The 22,389-nt window shown below is 44.3% G+C and overlaps 2 protein-coding genes across 2 annotated transcripts; one reads left to right on the top strand and one right to left on the bottom strand.

Moving 5' to 3' along the window:
* The first annotated feature begins 4,067 nt into the window (after window positions 1-4,067).
* On the top strand, window positions 4,068-4,580 carry LOC143575745 (uncharacterized). The gene has a single exon (XM_077060039.1). The coding sequence runs from the start codon at window positions 4,068-4,070 to the stop codon at window positions 4,578-4,580; it is 513 nt and encodes a 170-aa protein (XP_076916154.1).
* A 14,582-nt stretch (window positions 4,581-19,162) lies between these two features.
* Window positions 19,163-20,944, bottom strand: LOC143575744 (uncharacterized). The gene has a single exon (XM_077060038.1). It carries the CDS (start codon window positions 20,942-20,944, stop codon window positions 19,163-19,165), a length of 1,782 nt encoding a protein of 593 aa, XP_076916153.1.
* Window positions 20,945-22,389: the final 1,445 nt, after the last annotated feature.

Genomic DNA, 22,389 nt, shown 5'->3' with positions numbered 1-22,389 from the left:
CAGGGTGGTCGTACCCTTGAGCGTGTTACAGTTCCTGGTTCATGTATCGCTGACATAACTCCTGGAGGTTTTACCTTAGAGCATGTTACAGCACTAGCCGGTCCTACCCCCACATATACGGAACGTGTTACAGCACCGGAGGGTTCCAATCTAGGTGATCTCTGACAAATTATGAGAGAAACCCGCCGAAATCGGCCAGTATTGGACCCAGAAGATGATTCAGGAGACTCTGATCTGGTGAGGTCTCATCAACATAATTCCATATCTAGAGGACCACTATCTCTGGAGGAATGGCTCCGCGTACAACAAGAAAGTTTGGCAGCCAAATATGAGCGTAGAGTGCGCAACGAACATTTCCATGCTCGCGCTTTGACTTATGAAGAATCTTCCCGGAGATCTCTTTCTCCTCCAATAAGAGGAAGTCAAATCCGTTACAGTCAGCAGTCGGAACAGGAGTTTGGTGAAATACGGAGGTTGCGTCCTCGTCCTCGCATGGACATGCAGATGCCATCTTACGTAAATGAGTACGATAGCTATGATTCAACTTATCACCCAGGAGACTTCAGTTTTTATACGGGTGACAGCAGGATGAGTTCGCGGGCAAGAAGCAGTCGTCCGCGGGACGTAGTCCAGCACACGGGTATCATAGCGATGCAGAGAAAGACTTCACTAAACCATATCGCCCGACAGCCTTTGACGAGAAGTCAAAATTTATAGCAATCATTGCTACAGCACCTTTTCCCGTTAACGCTAAGATACCTACATCGGTGGGTAAATACAATGGCATGGCTGATCCAAGCGATCATCTTCAAAACTTTGTGGCGGTTGGTGGTGTGAGCGGATGGACGCTCCCCTATTGGTGTCACATGTTCGCATTGACACTAACAGGGGCAGCAAGAGAGTGGTTTGAAAAGCTACCAGACGGTCAGATCTCTAGCTGGGATGATCTGGTGAAAAATATTTCTCAACAGTTCAGCCAGCAGAAGAAGCTCGTGACCAATCAGAAATTCTGGATGTTGTCCGCCGAGATAACGAATCCGTGGAAGACTTTATTCCCGGTTTAACGACGAAAGTCTGAACATTGGGGGAATCAGCAAGGACATGCTTCGCGGTGCCTTCCGCAAAAATGTCAAGTGTGACGCGTTGATCCGCACACTCACTAGTAGAGATGGAATGCCAAAGGAATGGGACGATATCATGACCGCGGCAAAATTATTTTCCAGAACTGAAAAAACATTGGGGTATAATAATTCGAAGAAAAATTTTAAAGTAGAGTTCCAGAGTCCACGACCCAATAAACAAGCAAAGGGACCAATTTGGTCAAGACTGCAGCCAAATATGGAAACATCAAAGCCATTCGATCCAAGATATCTCATTGGTAATAAGAACAAGGGGGGCCCTTGAATCGAGGTTCTAACAGTTGGACTCCACTTTCAAAAACTCCCGCTGAAATTCTCACCACAGAAAATGTGAGCTTCAGAAAACCGCAGGCACTCACGAAAAGATCATTCCTCGATGCCAAAAAACATTGTTCGTTTCACAATGACATCGGTCACAACACGAACAAATGTAACGCTTTGAAAAGAGAGATTGAGGCGGCTGTAAAGTCAGGGAAACTTTGACACTTAGTGAAAGATGGAAAACCTGGGACTGGTAAATTCCCGTGCGGGATAACTAGGGCCCACCCAAAAAACAAGTCAAGGACTTAAACGTGCACATGATTCAAGGCGAACGAAGGGTTGGGGGAAAGAGATGACAGTCCAACGAAGAAGAGTGGAAGAATGAGCCAGTGATCTTTCCACGAATCAAAGGAGGTCCCAGTAACAAGAACCCCTTGATCATCACTACTCTCTTCGGCCACTATCGCTCCCAATATGTTTTCTTTAACACTGGTAGTACATCTGACATCATGTACGAACAGTGATTTGAACAACTCGATGAGGAAGATAACGAGAGGTTGAAGCCTATTCATGCTCCCGTATCTGGATTTGGAGGGGAGGTAATGCACCCGCGAGGGGTGATTTCCTTGCCAGTCACTTTAAGTGATGGGATCCACTCAAGAACTGAGGAAGTTGAGTTTTTGGTTCTTCCAACAACTTCCAAACATGACATCATCTTAGGGAGAGAAGCAATCGGTGACTTTAATGCTCACCCTTCCACTGCTCACGGTGTGGTAGGGGTTTCAACCCACACCGGTGTAGCAATAATTCACGTTAATCGACATTGCTTCGCAATGGAAAGCTCAAAGCCCAGTAAAATTCCAAAACAATCCCAAAGGACTGAACCGGGAAAATGGGTTTTGAACAAAAAATTCCCCGATCAGACAGTCATAATTGGACCCGCTATTTCAGAAATAGTGAGGACTTTCCCAAAACATTTATTGACCAAAAACATGGACATCTTCGCTTGGCAACCTGCGGACATGACTGGTGTCCCGCGGAGTATTGCAGAACACAAGTTAAGGGTAAACCCAATTTTTACACCAATTGTCCAGAAAAAGCAAAATAAGGGCCCAGAACAGACGAAAGCCATAAATGATCAAGTACAAGATTTGCTCTATGTTGGAATTATTCAACCAATTCAATATCAGACCTGGGTAGCCAATCCGGTTATTGTTCCTAAGAGCAATAGGACATGGCGAATGTGCATAGATTTCAATGATCTAAACAAGGCGTGTCCCAAAGACTGTTATCCGTTGTCAGAAATTGACTTGAAAGTTGATGCAGTGGCTAAATTTAAGTTCAAATGCTTTTTAGATGCTTACAAAGGTTATCATCAAATCCGCATGGCGGCGGGAGATGAGGATAAAACTGCATTTCGAACAGATCAAGGTACATTTTGCTATAAAATGACGCCATTTGGTCTAAAAAATGTGGGGGCCACGTATCAACGACTGATGTTTATAGCATTCAAGGATCAGATTGGTCGAAATTTGGAGGTTTATATGGATGATCTTGTAATCAAAAGCATTGAAGAGGATCAAATGTTGAGAGACATTGAAGAGACATTCGAAACTTTGAGGAGTATCAACATGAAGCTGAATCCAGCCAAATATACGTTCGGAATGGGAAAAGGGAAATTTCTTGGAGTAATTTTTACTGGTGTGGGCTTCAAGGCTAATCCGGACAAGGTCCAAGCCGTAGCCCGCATGCCTTCTCCTTCCTCCCTCAAAGAGGTCCAGACGCTTAATGGTCGATTGGTTGCCCTGAATTGTTTCTTGGCGAATCATGCAGCTAAATCCTATCCGTTCGTCTTAACATTAAGAAACAGCCTCAAGAAAGAACAATTTAAATGGACTGCGGAAGCGGAATAAGCTTTCTTGGATGTTAAGAAATGTTTGATGGAACTACCCACGTTGACAGCACCCTATGTGGGAGAACCTTTAACATTATACTTGTCGGCATCAGACATTGCTATCGGGGCTATACTCCTGACGGATAGAAAAAATGTTCAGACGCCGATTTATTACGTCAGCAGAACATTATCAGATCCGGAGACTAGATATTCGATGTTGGAAAAACTTGTCATAGCACTGGTCTATGTCGCCCGACGGCTCCGCAGGTACTTTCTGGGGCACCCCATCAACGTGTTAACTGGATATAAACTCAAGAACGTTCTCAGTAAGCCGGAATTGTCTGGGCGATTGGCGAAATGGGCCATCGAGCTGGGTGAACAGGCGATAGAATATAAACCCAGGCTAGCAATTAAAGGACGTGTTGGCGGACTTCGTTACTGATGTCCCGCAACATAAAGAGAAAGAATGTTTGATTGAGCAGCAACCCCAAGCACCTCCAGAGCAAGGACAAGTGTTGTCACTGTTCACGGATGAGGCTTCAAGCAGTGAGGGATTTGGCGCAGGCCTCAGGCTAGTCAATCCCGAGGGCCACGAATTTATATGCGCCATAAAGTTAGACTTTAAGAGTACTAACAACGAGGCAGAGTATGAAGCTTTCTTGGAAGGCTTACGGATAGCCAAAAAGCTTGGGGTGAGACACTTGGAAGCTCGCGTGGATTCCATGTTGATTGCGGGACAAATCAATGGCACTTACGAAGCAAAGAATGACGTAATGGCTTCATACGTGTCACAGGCGAAAGATTTGATGCTTCAGTTTTCTTCATGCAAAGTAATTCATATAAAACGAAGCGAGAACAAGTTAGCAGATGCCCTTAGCAAACTAGCTTCAACGAACTTCGAACACTTCGCTAAAGACATCCACATTGAAATATTTGATCGCCCATCTGTCCCGCAGCATCAAGTTTTGGTAATTCAACCCGGAGTGGACTCTTGGATGACACCCATCATAGCATACTTGTCATCAGGAGCCCTCCCGAAAGAAAAAACAGCGGCCCGGAAGATAAAACACAAAGCCTTGAACTATCAGATGCACGACGGTGTTCTATACCGGCGTTCCTTCCTCCGTCCATTGCTTCGATGCGTGGATGCCGAAGACGCGAACTATTTAATCAGAGAAGTTCATGAAGGCATCTGTGGTCTTCACGCGGGCCCCACGTATGGTCGTAGCAAAACTAATGAATGTCGGATATTACTGGCCGGGAATGCATCTGGACGCTGTGCATGAAATCCGGAAGTTTGATTCGTGCCAACGTCATGCCCCCAACACGCTACAACCAAAGAACAAAATCGTTTCAGTCACTTCAGCATGGCCGTTCCACAAATGGGCTATCGATATAATGGGACCTTTCCCTGAAGCCCCGGGATGCGTCAAATTTTTAATAGTAGCCATCGACTACTTCACGAAGTGGGTGGAAGCCAAACCAGTGGCATCTATAACAGCAACAAGAATTAAGAAATTCCTGTGGGAATTCATAATATGCCGATTTGGTCATCCACTGGAACTAGTTAGTGATAATGGTACTCAGTTCGCGGACATTAGGCTACAGGAATGGTTGAAAGAATTGCAGATCTCTCAATTTTCACATCCGTTGCTCACCCGCAAGCAAACGGTCAGGTTGAGATAACCAACCGGACAATATAGGAAGGAATCAAAGCAAGGTTAGGAACTAAACGGATGGGTTGGGTTGACGAGTTTCCCCATGTACTTTGGGCCTTCCGCGCCCAAAAGAATTCTAGTAATTCTGAGACCCCCTTTAGCTTAACCTATGGCACAGAAGCCATGATTCCAGCTGAGATTGGAATTCCATCCGCACGAGTTTTATTGATTGATGACAATGATCATGAACTCCGGATGAATCTTGACCTCCTCGAGGAGAGGAGGGAATTAGCATCGATCCGCGAGCACAATTATAAACGCCAATTACAAAAATATTATAACTCGCGGGTCCAAAAATGTGAGTTCGATGCGGGAGACTTTGTTTTCCGCAACAATGAGGCCTCCGGGCAAGAACCTCCGGGCAAGTTGGCCCCGACTTGAGAAGGACCTTATAGAGTTAAAAAAGTGTTATCTAAAGGTGCCTACAAGTTAGAAAAGTTGGATGGAACTAAGATTCCTAGAACTTGGAACGGGGCCCAATTAAAGATGTGTTACATATAGTGCGTTTTTTTCTTTTTTGGCCTGCGTGCCTAAATAGACTAGCAAAGTTATGTAATTTCATCTTTTGTAATTCGGCTTATGCCTCATATATGGAAATTCTATTTCAATCATGTAATATGTGTTATTATGTAATCCTTTATTGACAAACAAAGAAGATCCTACAAACACTTACATTATGATGAATAAAACAAAGTGTACCGGATAACAAAAACTTCTTATTACTTATCAAAAGGGATTACAGGGAGATCTAAATTACAAGGAAGAAAAAGATATATTTACAACGCTGCATCTCTATGCTCCGTGTTCTCGTCTTCCGCGTCGTTTTCTTCATCTCCCTCATCAAGATCAAGGAGGTCCTTTAGTTGTTCAATGCTATCCTCGTCTGCAAGATCAGATATCTGCTCCGCCAAAGAAAACTTCAAAGTATCAAAAGCTTTTGTTTTCTAGATAAGGACGGCAGCAGTATCCTGGCCATACAAAACATATTCTTCCGGAAGCTTGGATTCCGAAGCAAATTTATAGCCTTCCTGGAATTCTTGCTGACGGCCAGCTTGCTTGGACGCGTTCAACAGAATGGCGACACAATTCCCAAGTTTATCACTCGCTCGGACATCAGCGATGACCTGTTGGAATAATTAAATTTGAGTAATTATGAGTAATTTGATTATTCATAACAAGATAAGACACATAACTTGGGAATTCCTTCCGCCAGCAGCCATTTTTTGTCCGCTTTAGCCCGGACAAGTTCCATTTTATGACCCGCACATTCTAAGGCCTGCACCCGGCTCTTAGCAGCAAGGTCAGTCAAGCGCTTTTCTTTGGATGCTGATTCAGCCTGAAGAGTCTTTATCAACTCGGCTTGTTCATCTAATTGCTTTTTGAGAACAGCCTTGGCTTCCTCAGCGACAAAATGAGCAGCTTTTTCTGCTTCCAGCGCTTGGCGGCTTTCTCTGGCCTCATCTATAGCCTTAAGGGCTTCTCCCTTAGCATCATATGCCGCAACCTCCAGTTCATCCCATTCCTTCATCGCCAACCAATCCCGGGTTATTTCCTGATTGGTGGAAATATTATTCGCCATATGATAAGAGTTTGAGTTTAGTAACTCTTGGCGAATACAGCGACACTGTCGCTCCTTTTCAGCAGGAGGAAGGCTTTCCCGCAGATATTCAAAGCACACATCCACGTCGCGAAACGTTGAATCTTGGCGTAAAGACCAACGTGGATGATGTGAGGAAGAGTCTTCCTTATTAGGGAGATGAGAGGTCTGACGCCCATAGGCGAATGCACTAACGCCTCCTTGGTCTCTGAAGCGATGAATGTTAAAGGAAGGCCCCATACTAACGTGATCAGTATCATCAACTTCCTTATTCTTCAAAAGAGAATCGTCCGCAACAACGATTGGATCTTTGGCGGTGTTAGGCGGTTGAGATGGAGGTAGAGTTGAACTCTTCAAACCTGCAATATCTTCAGAAAAGTCTTTTAGGCCTACTGTAGAACGATAATCATACGTCAGACTTACGATTGATTAACAATATTCAACAAATTTGAAGAATGTTAAACTCACCCAAGGAAGCATCTTCAGAATCAAGTTGATGAAGGCGTGACTCCAAGTTGACAGTTTTCGCCTTTTTCGACTTCTTGGAAGGAGCAGCCTTCGCGGGTCGAACCTTATGCTTGCCAGCGGCCTTCGAAGCACCTGCACTAGCAGCTTGAATCTCCTTCTCAACGCTAGCATCACCAACCGTTTGGCGATCACCTTCATCACCCGTCGACGGATTGGTGGTGGCTTTTGAATCTTGCCTATGGGTTAGACCTACAGTTGAACATGACAAATTAGGGGCACTAACTGTTAATTCTCCTTCGCAGAGTGACGACTCCTCGCTAGACGAAAAGAGCACAATCTCTCCGCCGGAAGTAATAGCAGTCACGGGTCGGGGTTGTAAAATACCCTCACCTTTCTGAATAGATTTTCGAACATAATCCTCACCTTTAGCGTACATCGCTTCGGAAACTACAGGTTCCAAACGAAACGCGGTGGGAAAACGGAAGTTGACACGTGTAAGTTCCAAAAAGGGCACATCCCTTGGATCGATTGGACATCGAACCAACATTCCCCTTCATGGTCTAACAGGGTATCGAAGGCGGAACCCTCACCTGTACAAGCAATAATAAAAGTCAGAAATCAGACACTTATTAATGAGAAAATTGAAGTAACACTAAGCTTACTTTTGTTGGTCCTCTGGTAATAAGTCTCCAAATCAAGAAATGGCCACAGACGGCTTATCTTAACATTCACCATCGCCCCCTCGTGTATAGGGCGCATGGGAGTTGGCGTGGCAGTTAGTGTCATGAACCACGGAAGACCCTCATGAGTAGCGGCCGAACCACTGGCATTGCGTCCTCCACCTTGCGATGAGTTATCACGAACGGAATAACATCTTCCCTGATCCAGAAAAATTTCGGCTTCCACCCATGAAGTCTACGGATCCATTCTGTACCTATAACCCCCTTTCCGGTGGTGGCAAAGCTATACCACCCATCGCGGAAGGTCATCTTGTAAAAAACGGAAAACATGGCAACGGACGGTTCAAAGCCGCGAGCTTGACAACAGAATTCGAAGTGTTGAATTCTTAACATCCCAAAAGGATGGATTTGCAATATGTGGATTCCATAGGTTGTCAAGACCGACTGGACAAACCTCATCACCGGGATCCAAAAGTTTCCCGTTGTAAAATGGTCCACATAAACAGCCATTTTCTTTGGGGGTGGAATGGTTGCAATGGAACCACTCGCTGGACGCTCTGGTTCCATTCTGACGCCAGACCATACACATTAACAACATCTTCATAGTCTTTCTTCTTGAGGTTCACAATGACCTCATGAACTGTAGGAGTCCTTTTCTTATCTCCCGTCATCTAAATAAGATCGGTATGCTAAGATCTTAGAGAAGAACTTGAGTCAAGAAGCTAGAACAATAGAGATGAAGAAATCCCATGTCTGCTTTCAATAAGAGAAATGGAGAATTTTGTAAGTAGTAAAGGTTGAATGGGAGATGGGTATGATCTATTTACATGCATCGCAATTAATGCGACTGATGGACTGACAGAAGAGAGAGAAAACGCGGACCGTCGGATGGTTGACACGTCAGGCGAGAAATTCAAGAAAGTTTGAACAGGCTGTCAAAAGGCGTCATATACGTCTTGTCAATTGTCCCTTAAAGTTCCTCTCTCCGCCACGTCATCAAAAGTGTCCAGCTTGCAAAAATTCAAATTTCAAAATATCTTGCAAAGATATTATCACACAAACAATAAAATATTCACAAGACAAAAAGTTTTTTTCTATTAAATCAAATGATGATTACAAAAGTATGGAGAAACAATTACAAAATCTTAAACATTAAATCTATCCTAAGGATTAGGAGCAGATGTATCCTCAGGAGGAGTGTCCTCAGATGAGGCGTCCTAAGACTCATAATTTAAATAATCCCTCAATTGATGTACGCCGTCACTAGCTGAGGCAAACTCCGGAAGCATATTTTGTTAAGGAAACACCAAGCCATCATGTTCTTTAAACCGTATATCTCGCTCCTGCTTGACGTCAAGGCCATGAAGCAGATGATCTCTAAAAGAATGACTACGTTGAGCATAGGTATGAGATGATCTCAAAAACACACACACCTACACTAATACGGATGTGAGAGAAAGAAGAATATCCGAGATGGATTCTAGCCTAAATTGATGTGTTGAATAACACACTTATATTTCCTTATAATTTTATAATGTTTTAATGATTTAATATCAAATTTATGTAAGTTTAGGGGGTTAAGTGCAAAGTTTTACAAAGTTGAAATGTTTTGTGTAGGTTATGGAAAGATGTGGAAAAAAAGCAAGAAAAAGAGAAATTAGAGGGTTTAATTGTCAAAGTTTCAAAGTTTAATCAAGGCCCGGTCCAAGCCCACAAGTTAAAAGCCTTATATTATATTATATTATATTATGATAATTAATATTGTATTCAGCCATTCTTTAGCCCCTAATCCTGAAATTATCAAAAACCATAAAAAAAACCCTAAGTCCGATCGGACTGCAGCCGCAAGAAAGAAAGAAGAAAAAAGGAGAAACCGGCGGCTGTTGATCTTGTTGGCGGCTGAGGAAGAAGAAGGAACCTTTGGGCAGCAGCTTGGGTCATTAACAATCACAAATCTCAACCATAAACCTTGAGTATACATCTTTAAACTTTAATTATTGTCAAGAACCTTAACTTTGATTGATTTGGTCTTTTGTTTTACATTGTTTTGCAATTGATTAATAGATTGACTTATAATTGATTGTGTTTGGATCTTGAATGAGTTTTATCATGTTTATATTGATATTTATGATGTTTACTTTGATTGTTTGTGGCTGTCCAAAAGTGATGAGTAGCTAAACTTGTTTATTCTACCTAGGATAGATGATTGTTGAGTGGTTTTAACTTGTTTAATGGATTGTTAATGTTCAAGACTTATATTATTGATGTAAAGATTATCTAAACCATGAATTAGATTGTGTGTGATGGCTGTGTTTTATTTGTTATTACTTATAATCCTCTTGCATTAGTTAATTGAATCGGTTTTGATTAATTGATTGCTTGTTAAGCTCTTTACTTGGTGTTTTGGGTTTATTTGCGGGATGCGCAACTGTAGGGATAAGTGGGTAATATATCATCTAAAATCAGTTAAAATACACCTTCTTTGAGACCGAGAGGTGATAAGAAGTAATATTGTCTCGTTGCTTTTACTTGTTAGAATTAAGACCGCGCGAGAGCGGGTTTTTGTCTTGTCAAGTTTGAGTGTTTATGTGCAATTAATTGGTTTAATTTGGGTTAAGTTAAGTTGTTCCTCTATCCTTGGTTGCGTAGTATTCGTCTCCATTAGGATAGTGTGTCGAGGAGACTGAGAGGAGAGTCGATATTTGAACACGTTAATAATTGTTTTTCCGGTTTGTTCTTTAAAAATCAACTAAAATAAGTTAAAGTTTGTTAGAGAGACTGAGAGGTAATTTGACTTTCTTAAACAAGTTTTGGTTGTGTCATCTTTTATAACCGGTGTCTTGAATATTTTCAATCCGTTGTCTTGTTATTTCTTTCAACATGATTCATTCCTAGGTAGACGTTTTTACATATTGAATTTAAATCAAAGTTATCTTAAAGAGTTTTGTTAACAGTTTTCTTTTAATTAAGTTAAGTAGTTTAATAAATCTTAAATATTAAAATCATTTAAATATTATTTTGGTAAGTCGTGGTTAGAGTTTTCTTAATCATAAACGTTTTCACGTGTCTTTGAGTTCGACATCCAGACTTCCTTGATGATATACTATTTATGATCGGTACACTTGCCGGTTTTGTGTGGTTTCTATAGGATTTTCGTTTTTATAAATTTAAAGCTTAATTGTGATTCGTTCTTTACTTATAATATACATTTTCACACATCAAGTTTTTGGCGCCGTTGCCGGGGACACGGTTAGAAGCGTTTTAGGAACGACTCGAGTCAAGATTTTCCTTGTTTACTATTTGTCTTTCTTATTTGTTTTGTTTATTAGTTTAAAATAGTTTAGATAATTATAATTTTTCTTTTATTTGTTTTAAAGAGTTGTATGCGACGTACTCGATCTCTAGGACCACCAGAAGTTGAAGGATTTCCCGAACCAGAGAGAGCTTCTTGAGAGACGTCGTACAAAACCGTCTTCTAGTTCATCTACATCCGTCGGTAATACATTCTCTTTTCCTACTTTATCTGAACCCATCGTTAGGGATAGGATTATGGCCGACGCACCACCAAGGAGGACAGTAGCAGACCAGGCCCGTCCGGTCGATGCTGGCGCGAGATCCAGCATTGCTCCACCAGCTATAGGAGTTCAAACAACCTGGCAGATTCCATCGAACGTTCTGAACACCATTTCCCATTCTGCTCAATTTCACGGGTTGCTCCACGAAAACCCGCATTCACATCTCACTCGCATCGCACGTATTTGCGACACGTTTCACCTTGCCAACGTATCCGAGGACGCCATCAAACTCCGCATCTTTCCGTTCTCACTCGTTGATCAGGCGAGTCTGTGGCTTGAGTCCCTTCCACAGGGATCCATTTCCACTTGGGCCGCCATGCAGACCCAGTTCCTGGAAAAATATGATCCTCCGGCTAAGGCCGCTCGTTTGCGTAACCAGATTCATTCTTTCCAGATGGAGGACACTGAGAGTTTCTACGAGGCGTGGGAGAGATTCAAAAACCTACTTGCTTTATGTCCAAACCACGACTTGTAGGACTGGGCGGTTGTTGAAAAGTTCTATAACGGAGTGACTTACGCGACTCAGAATATGCTTGACACGGCTGCAGGAGGCAACTTATTGACGACAAAGGATACGGATGAGTGCATTGCCTTGTTTAACGGTTTAGCCATGAGTGGATACCAGCGACCACCAGTTAAGAGCACCAAAACCGTCGATTCCCTATCACGCGGCATGCATTTGGTCGACACGAACACCGCCCTCGCGGCACAGGTTGAGGCGTTAGCGAAGATTGTGAAGGACCTGCAGGTGAAGAGTAAGTTGGGCGAGATCTGTAGAGGAGGGCATGATACCATTCAGTGCCATGTAGGTTTCCAGGAGGAGCATTCGACTATGTTAACAATCCGAACCGAAACCCTAATTCTTTTAATTCTTATAATTCGGGTTGGAGAGGTAACCAAAATCCTAACTGGAGGAACGGAAATCATTCCGGCTTCCAGCCGCGTCAGAGTCTATTCCAGGATTCCGGTGAAGGAGCGAGTGGTGGGGAGAAGAAGCCCACGCTGGAGGAGATGATGGCACAGCAGACTCAGATGTTGTCGCAGCTTATGACTCGAGAGGATTCCCGTCACAAAGAGTCGGTCGCATAAGCCCAGTTTTGTAGTAGTGATATAGCCTCTAGGTCTGTAACATCTAGGCTTTGTTACTGCAATGTGCCAATGTATCAAAACTATTGATATTATTAAATATTTGTCACATGATAAAATGATGGTAACGACCTGTTTAGTTCTTTTTATTGTTTAAAAAGCTTATTTTTTATATGACATAATTATCTAAGGAGCCCAATAAATTATATATTTCAATTCCAGATGAGGGTGTCAATGATCCTCAACCCAAGTAGTTGAGCGAGGTATCTGTTGAGGTCAAATTTCCCTCTCGAAAAGAGGTATCCGATGGTCGCTTCTAGTAGTCGCGTCTATTTGAGTTGCAACTTCAAACAACACCCGTTAGCCTCGCCACAGGGAAGGGGTGTTCCCTGTGACCAAGCTCGGACGTGAGAATAAGTATTTGGTCGTGATGAGAAAGTTATAGACTGTGCTATATCACACGGCTAATAATTAATAGGGCATTAAAGGTTACCACAACTTCCCGCTGCAAGGGGGTATTTATAGCTTCTCCAAGGCGGTGGCTCATTAAATGCTATCATGGCGTGGTTGATGGGTATGGGGTGAACTGTCAGTACGGGTACTGTTCATCCCTGACATTCGTATGGTCTAACTAATATTTTATGCGTCCTTTTAGACCATTGGGTAAAGCCGGGGGTGTTAAACGGTTGTCTGGGAAAATATTTCTGCGGTATCTTCCCGCGTCATTAGTATCCAAGACTTTATTGAAGTGGAGAAGTTGTTCAAGTTTCACTTGTGACAAAAAATATTTTTGGTTAGGCTAGGTGGTGTTCTCACTTAATGTGAGTTTCTTCATAAGAGTGGTGGAGATGATAGGGTGAGGCGGTGACCTGTCAATGATCTGAATTGCCATTATAAAAAAATCCATACCAAGGTTTTATACTTGTTTTTGCTGATATATTACTTTTCACCACTCTCTAAACATCAGATATTGCATGTGACAATTAAGAGTTCCTCACCAACTTATCTGTACATTTCATAAACCATATTTTTTTAACTACTTTTTGGACTTTGATGGACCACTCACCCGGTTGTGAAATAAAGTTAATTACTCAAAGTATTAACCTAAATAATAGTTTGGGATATTAGAAAGTGTGTTTAACGTCAAATATGTAAATATGTGAAGGCAAGGATCCAAATTGTAAGTATTTAGAGTTTGAAACTAGATTGTATGTGTATTGAAGAAACACGAATCCACCCCTCAAGGTCTAACACGTTAGTCCGAGGGTAATGGCTAAGTATTCTACACGATGGGTTATAAAACCTTATTGGCGCAGACAAGTGTATCCTGCAAAATAGAACACCGTGAGCTCGTTACGAGGAATGGGGGGATTCTCTCGTAACCACCCTCCGGCGTGAAAATCAGTATACGAGGTAGTATAATTTGATAGTGATAGTAAGAGAGAGTTTGTGCCTTACCATTTGGGGGTTTACTGGTATTTATAGCCGGAGGAGAGAGAGTGTGACCAACCGCCTTGTCAGGTTCTCCACCAATAATATTCCCCACCCGTGCGGTCGTGGTGGTTGGGGGAAGTTGGTGGGCATCATGGCCTTTTGACAAGAATTTGATTATATTGTTTGTACCATCCTTTATGTGTTGTCCAATCCCCATTGGTTTGGTGTTTATCCCTACGTGGGTTACCATCTTTTTGTCCCATGCTGGTGGGACCTTTGCATTACCATTCCCGATGTGTCAGGAAAAGTTATATTGGACTCCACTCTCCGCGCCATGCATTATGCCCTACGTTAGTGGCTTCCTGGCGCCTAGTGTTCCGCCCGGCGTATGCCATTAGTGTCATACTTAGCCAAATGGTGGGTTTCATACCCTACCTATACAAGTCCCCCTAGTCCATAGTCGCCCTTCCTTCTAGAAGTGGGGGCTGTGGACTTATCATGGGCTTTTGGCTTTCACCTTTTTTCCTTGTTGGTTTGGTTTATTTTCGTGGGTATTTCCACATATTGGATGGGTGACTTCATAAGTCGTAACCGTTGGTTGACAGTTGATTCATGTTGAGTCATCCTGTTTGGTAGTCTATATTGGCGGGTGATTTATGTGCAATCGTCCCATGATTGTGCCCATTTTGACGGGTGATTTATAGTAAATCATTCCGTGATATCGCCTATTTCGGCAGGTGATTTATCTTAAATCATCCTATGTTGGCGCCTGCTTTGGCGGGTGATTTATCTTAAATCATTCCATGATGGCGCCTATTTTGGCGGGTGATTTATTTTAAATCATCCCATGATGTCGCCTATTTTGGCGGCTGATTTTTAGTAAATCATTCCGTGATGTCGCCTATTTCGGCGGGTGATTTATCTTAAATCATCCTATGTTGGCGCCCATTTTGGCGGGTGATTTATATTAAATCATCCCATGTTGGCGCCTGCTTTGGCGGGTGATTTATCTTGAATCATCCCATGTTGGCGTAACCTTTTCTGCCAACACTTACCGTTTTTGTTTCCCTTTATGTGGATGACGTGTAGTTTGGCGTTGGTGAGTGAATTAAATGCAAGTCAGTGAAACGACTGCTGGACGTGACAGTTTGACGACGGTTGCTCTGCCCTGTAGACTTTCTGCCTGTGTCAGGCGAGTGGGCGAGAATCCCGGTGACGCGCCCAACTGTAGTGCATACCCTCTGTCACGTTATTATCGTGGTGCTTTCCGATTGGGCCACGTGTTAATTATCCTTTTTGTACCCCTGTCCCTCATTAATTGCGATTAGTATAAATAGGGGGAGGTTACACCGCCTTAAGCACCATTTCTCATCGTCTTCTTTTTTTCTCATTTCTTCTCATTACCTTCTTTATTTTCATGGCTGAGTCTTCCCAAACCTCAAAGACTAAGAAGAATAATTCTATGGCGTTCGTCGGTTGTCGTATGTCCGCCGAGGACTTCAACGATATTGTCAGGGTGTAAAATCTTGGCCCTGAGTATGAGCCTGAGTTGCCTGTCCTTGGCAGGACTGCTCGAGAGGCTCCTGCCGGCAAGATTGCCGTGTATCGGGAGTATTTCTTTTTGGGAAATCTTCTTTGCCCCTTACCCGATTTTTGGTGGATGTTCTGGGTGTTATTGGGCTGCATCTTAGCCAGATTCATCCGTTCAGAATGGCTCATCTTCGCCATTTCGAATATACCTGTCATTGTCTTGGTATTACTCTGACGGCTGATAGGTTATCGGCTTTTTACCGGTGGCGTTTCGCCCAGGGATGGTATAACTTGCACACCCGCCCTGGTGCAAAGGCCATTGCTCTGGATGCACCACCCAGTTTGCATGAGTGGAAGACTCTGTTCTTCTACGTCTCCGCTCGTGTGGTGCCACATCCCATGTTTTTTCACGGATGTGAAGGATCTTCCTGAGCCGAAAGTGGTTCCTTATTCCGGTTCGGATTGGTTCACCACTTTGCAGGCTAGCCTGTCTCTGCCCCATCATTATTCAGAGCGCGCGTTGGTGTTATTCGGCATGAGTCGTATCTGGGATGATGCGGCTTTTGTACCGGTCATTCTTAATGGCGGTCAAGGTTAGCAGCAGTTTTAATTTTTGCTCCCAAGTGTGAATTATTTCTGCGATGTTTAACTTGATTTTCTTTCAGAGGTGGACGACCGTATGCTCCTCCTGTAGCCTGCGCCTGAGGGCGTCAAAGTGTTGGGGCGAAGGGAGTTAGGTCCCCGCGAGGAGTCAATCCTTGCTCGGACCGCTCGAAACTTTGTGTTTCCTCTTCCTATGGGGCGACCACCTGCATCGCGGCCGCTGCCGCCTCCTAGCTCTATTACCCTTCAGAGTGGTAAGTTCTTCAACTGTTTCCACCGTTTGCTTTGTTTATTTTACTAACGTTTCATTCTCCTTTTCAGGTAGACGATCTAACGTTGTGCGCCTTCCTAAGTGCAGTGGTAGGACGCACAACGCAGTGGTGGGGAGACGGTTGCGTTTCCGATAGACGTCGTCGCAAGAGATGCCGTGGATGATGATGACGATGTCGTCATGATCTCCCACGTGCCTTTCTCGGATCCGGTGCCTTCTTCCTCATCATTGCTTGAGGCACTTGGTCCGAGTGCCAGCATGGCGTCTTCCCCAACCACCTCCGCGCAGGTTTCTGTTGGCTTCTCCTCGCCAACTTCTTCACAGCCTGTGGTTGTTGTGTCTGCACTGACTACAGCGGTTGCCACTCCAATTTTGGTGGCGACTGATGTGGTTTCTGCAGCTGCGGCTTCTGGAACCGTTGTGGATACGAATTTCGTATCTACCGGTCCATCTTTTTCCTCTTCCTCTTCATTGGGTGGGGCGTTCACTGTTCCACACCATTTGGGTCCTACCCCTGTGATTAATGAAGATGATGAAGAGGTGTTCCGCCTCATCAAGAAACCTCGTCTTGGCGGTTTTGTCAAGCGTGGTCTTGTTAAATCGTCAGGTATATATTTTTCTACTCTTTCTTTTGATTGAACTTGACCTTCTCTGAAATCATTTGCTTATTTCAGGTTTGATGGCGATTTCTTCGTCGATTGTTTCTCCCGCAACTTTTGTCGTTACATCTTCTCTGGCGGCTCTTTTTGCCAGTTTGCCGATGATGAAAAATGTTGGCAGCTTGTCAGAGGCTGGGCCAACTGTACAGATGCTGAGTTTGCCGATGATGGCGGGTGAGGTTGGCCCATCTGAGGCCGAGACCATTGTGACGACTGTTCGTGCTTCAACTGGGTCAATTCCAGTTGTCTCGCTGCCGGCGTCTTCTGCGCAACCAATGAAGGCGATTGTGGACGAATCGCCTAAGGTTAGTCTTGAATCAGCGGGTCTCTCTGTCGCTGATTTTTTGAAATCAAGACAGTCCTCACCAGACAAGACTTTAATTCTTGACGGTGATGAGGCTATGCGGCTGCCTCCTTTTCTCCTTGGTGCGACAGTGCAGGGCAAATTTTTCGAAATCCAAGGCAGTAGCAGCGGCGGGTTCAGCGGATGTTTGAGTGGGGGTGTACTGGATGTGGATATGGACCCCGCGACTCCATGGAGGCGAGCCAAGTTTTCCGCCCCCGCTGGAAGGTTAATTGTGGGGCCAATTTTGAGGATCCCGCCACCTGTTCCGAGTTTTTGGAGTATGCTGTTCCTCCCGGTGAGCGCATTGCTCGTAAGATCAAGCCCCGAGGCACTTTGTACTCTGATGCTGCTTTTCACCAAGTCCAGGCCTTCTCTTGTTTTGCGGAGTTGTTGCGCGAGAACCGTGCCCTTCATGAGGACAAAATCGATGCCGGTGTTCGCATGAGAGAGATGGAACAGTTGGTGAAAGACGCTGAGGCCGGCGCCTGGAAAGCAGGTAAAGAATCGGCTGATCATCGCCAAGCTTTAAGAGATGTTGAAGCGAAATTGGCTAAGGCTGAGGCAGACCTGGCGGAGTCTGCCCGCGACCGCGCCGCCCGCTAGAAGGAGTTTGAGGCTGCGTGCAAGAAGTCAAACGCTGATCTTGCGGACGCATGCAGCCGCGTTGTTGCTGCCAAGGAGGCTTCCGCTCGACTCGAGAGTGAAAACGCTGATTTTCGCAAGCGTATTGAAGAGCTGGAGACGGAAGCTGCGGTGAGGAAGGCGGATGCTGGTAAGTTGGCTGATACATTAGCTTCTAATGAGGAGGCCATTAATGTTTTGACCTCAGAGCTTGCTGCCACCGCTGTCGACCGCGATTGGCTGCTGAAGCATGCTATTTGCAAGGTATTATCTTCTTTCGCTGCTCTCCCCCCCTTATTATTATTATTTTTTTTATTTACTCTAATGATGTTTTCCTTTGTTTAGGTTTCCCAACGAATCATTAGTGATGATGATTTAACGCGCTGCGTTGGAGCCCTTGTCAATGCTTCTCAACAACTTGGTCATAAGGCTGGTTTTCATGATGGTATTGCGCATTTGCGCAACAACCTTCCACTTGAGGCCTATGCCCTTCACGCCATTGACGTGGAAAAGGAGTATGCTGCTGCTGAAACGGACTATGATCCCCTGACATTTCCTATTCTTTCGGAAGTTTCTCAGTATACCAAGGAAGAGAATGGTGTGCAGCTGTTGAGGAATTTGCTTGAGCCTTCGCAGGCTGGTCCTTCCACCGCTCCTGCTGGCGATCCAGAGGATATTTCAGTCGCTGACTCTGGAAAGAGTGTCAACGATGTAGATTAGGCTTTTTCTTTTGTGTTTTTTTTCTGTATTTCTCCTTTTTTTTTGTGGGCCTAAGTGCTCGCTTGTAAATTTTTGCTTATAAATGAAAAGGTTTGTTTTGTGAAATGCGGAGTATCGTTTCCATTCATATTTGACCCTTGGCCTGTTTTTACAATTGGAATCGATTTACATATAACACCATCGCAATTGTGCTGCATTCCATGTTCTAGGAATCGCTGAACCATCGAGGTGCATCAAAGTGTAGGCGCCTTTTCCCAATACTTCCTTAATCTGGTATGGGCCTTCCCAAGATGGCGCTAGTTTACCTTGCGGTTGTGCTCTTGATGCCTCGTTGTTGCGAAGGATGTAATCTTCGATGTTGAACTCACATATTTTCACTTTAGGGTTGTAATACTTTTGTAGTTGGCGTTTGTAATTTTGTTCTCTTATTGCCGCCAACTCTCGACGCTCTTCAAGAAGCATTAGGTCTAACTTCCTTTCTGCGTCGTTGTCTTTCGGTATTGTGATTCTTGGCGATGGGACGCCAACTTCGGCGGGGATCATTGCTTCGGTACCATAAGTTAGGCTGAACGGCGTTTCCGGTTTGCTTGTGTTTTTGTGCGTTCTATGGCCCATAGTACGTGAGGTAGCTGATCGACCCATCCGGATTTGTGGTTTGCTAATCTTTTCTTGATTCCGCCCACGATTGTTCTGTTGGCGCGTTCTACTTCGCCATTCCCTTGTGGATGAGCAACAGAAGTGAATGTCTGCGTGACATTGAGCTCTTTCAACCATTTATGGATATGTTGGTCAACGAATTGTGTTCCGTTGTCACTGACTAAACTCATGGGTAATCCAAACCGACAAATTATAAATTCCCAAAAAAACATCTTGATACTCGTTGCGTTGATTGTTGCCACCGGCTTTGCTTCGACCCACTTTGTGAAGTAATCGATCGCTACGATCAAAAATTTCACGCGGCCTGGCGCCTTTGGAAATGGTCCGGTTATATCAATTTCCCATTTCTGAAATGGCCAAGAAGCTGTTACCGGTATCATGGCGTTTTTTGGACGCAGGGTGTTTGGTGCATGGCGTTGACAAGTGCTGCATTTTCTCAATTCTTTCTCGGCGTCAACATGCATGCCTGGCCAATAGTATCCCGTGTTCATGATTTTCGCCACCAACATCCTCGGACCTGCGTGTACGCCACATATTCCTTCATGAATTTCTCTAAGCAGATAATTTGCGTCCTGTGGGTCTACGCATCTGAGGAGTGGGCCCAAGTATGATCGCCTATATAGGATATCTCCTTGGATTGTGTAATTCAGCGCTTTATGGCGGATCTTCCGCACATTAGCTTTCTTTTCTAGCAAGATGCCTCTCGTGAGGTAATTGATGATTGGTGTCATCCAACTTTTTTCTACTTCCGAGCAAACGAGAATTTCTTTGTTCATTATTGAAGGCGTAGCTAGGACTTTGATGCGGACGTCTTTTGCGAGGTGCTCGAACCCGGCGGATGCAAGTTTGCTTAAGGCGTCATCCTGTTTGTTCTCACTTCTATTGATGTGTTTCACCTTGCATGTGGCGAAAGTTGCCATTAGCGTCTTAGCTTGCGCTAGGTATGACGCTATCTTATCGTCCTTTGCATCATACGATCCTTCAATTTGATTTGCCACTAACATGGAGTCCACATGTACTTCCAAATGGCGGACCCCTAGCTTTCTAGCGATTCTTAACCCTGCCAACAATGCTTCGTACTCCACCTCGTTATTTGTGCTTTTGAATTCTAGGCGTAATGCGTACGTGAAGTGTTGCCCTTCTGGGTTGGTTATCTTTAGGCCCGCTCCACCGCCTTCGTCATTAGAAGCTCCGTCTGTGAACATCTTCCAGACTTCATCTTTCTTTTGATCTACAGGGACTTCGATCTCTCTTTTGCATTCTTCCTCTTTTTCTTGAGGGATTTCTGCGATGAAATCAGCCAAAACCTGGCCTTTAATTGTTGGCCTTGGCTTGTATTCAATGGCATATTCTCCCAATTCTATCACCCACTTGGCAAGTCTCCCCGACAATTCTGGCTTGCCCAGTACGTTTTGTAAGCGAAAGTTGGTGGGAACATGTATTGGATGCCCCTGGAAGTATCTTCTCAAACGTCGAGCTGTTTGAACCAAGGATAAGACTAACTTTTCCAAGGTGGAGTATCTTGTTTCTGCATCTGCCAGTGTGCGGCTTATGTAATAAATAGGTGTTTGAACACCATTATTTTCCACCATCAAGACTGCGCTGACTGTTTTTTCTGATGCTGCTAAGTATACTATTAATGGTTCTCCAGCTTTGGGCGCTGTGAGTGTTGGTAGCTCTTCCATTCGTGACTTGATTTCTTGGAACGCCGTTTCCGCTTCTTCCGTCCATCGGAATTGAGACTTCTTGAGGCAATTTCTCAAGGTAGAGACGAACGGGAATGATTTTTCAGCGTGACTAGACAAAAACCTATTCAGGGCGACTAACCGGCCATTGAGCGTTTGTACTTGTTTGACCGATTTTGGCGATGGCATTTTTCGCACGGCTTCAATTTCTCTGGGTTGGCTTTGAAGCCACCATTCGTCACGATTACTCCTAGGAATTTTCCTTCTTCCAGGCCGAAGGAACACTTACCCGGGTTGAGCTTCATGCTAATTGACCTTAGAGTTTTGAAGGTCTCCTCGATGTCTTTTAACATGGCTCCTTCCGTCTTGATTTTAATGACAAGATCATCCATGTAAACTTCCAGGTTCCTCCCAATTTGAGGTTTGAAATCTTTGTCCATCAACCTTTGGTAAGTAGACCCAGCGTTCTTGAGGCCAAATGGCATCATTTTATAACAATATGTTCCGCTGTTTGTTCTGAACGCCGTTTTGTCTTGGTCTTTTATCGCCATGTGGATTTGATGATACCCCTTGTAAGCATCTAGAAAACACTTGAACTGAAAGGGTACCAGTGCGTCAACTTTAAGGTCGATCTCTGGCAAGGGGTAACAATCTTTTGGGCACGCCTTGTTTAGATCCTTGAAGTCAATACACATGCGCCACTGGCCACTTGACTTGGGTACCATTACCGGGTTGGCTACCCAAGTTTGGTACTGAATTTCTTGGATTATGCCTGCATCGATCAGTTGCTGGACCTGCTCGTCACAGGCTTTTGCCTGTTCTGGCCCCATTTTTCTTCGCTTTTGTACCACTGGGACGAAATTTGGGTTAACTTTTAACTCATGTTCCACTTTGCTTCTTGAGACTCCCGTCATATCCGTTGGGGTCCAAGCGAAGACATCGATGTTTTTGAGTAATAAGCTCTTGAGCGCCGCGTGCTTCTTCTGAGATAGTTGGGCCATCAGTTATGCTTTGCTCTGGGAATTTTTTGTTGAGTGCCCATTTTTCCACTTCTCTGATCTTGCTGGTTTTTTGCATCTTCTGCGGCGGTGTTTTTCTTTCTGCCATGTTACACTCTTTGTTGGCGTGGATCATTGCTATCCCGGTCGGGGTTGGTACTCCGACTATCCCATGTGCTGTTGACGGGGTGGCGTTGAAGTCACCAATAGCTTCTCTTCCCAAGATTATATCGTATTGTGGGTGAGAAGTTTCCATTACTAGGAAATCAACATCTTCTGTTCGGGAGTGGAGCCCATCGCTCAGTTCGACTGGGAATGTCAGCTGTCCCAACGGGTATGCGATACTTTGGTTGAACCCTGTGATTGGAGCGTTCACTGCTGTCAACCGGCGTTTGTCTTCTTCGTCTATCAGGTCGAAACACTGGTGGTACATGATATTGGACGTTG

This window comes from Bidens hawaiensis, unplaced genomic scaffold (assembly GCF_021521415.1).
Source record: "Bidens hawaiensis isolate Kalapana, Puna unplaced genomic scaffold, B.hawaiensis_p1.1 tig00027635_1, whole genome shotgun sequence".
Lineage (NCBI taxonomy): Eukaryota > Viridiplantae > Streptophyta > Magnoliopsida > Asterales > Asteraceae > Bidens > Bidens hawaiensis.
Note: the sequence above shows the minus strand (reverse complement) of the source record. Positions and strands in the feature narration are given on the sequence as shown.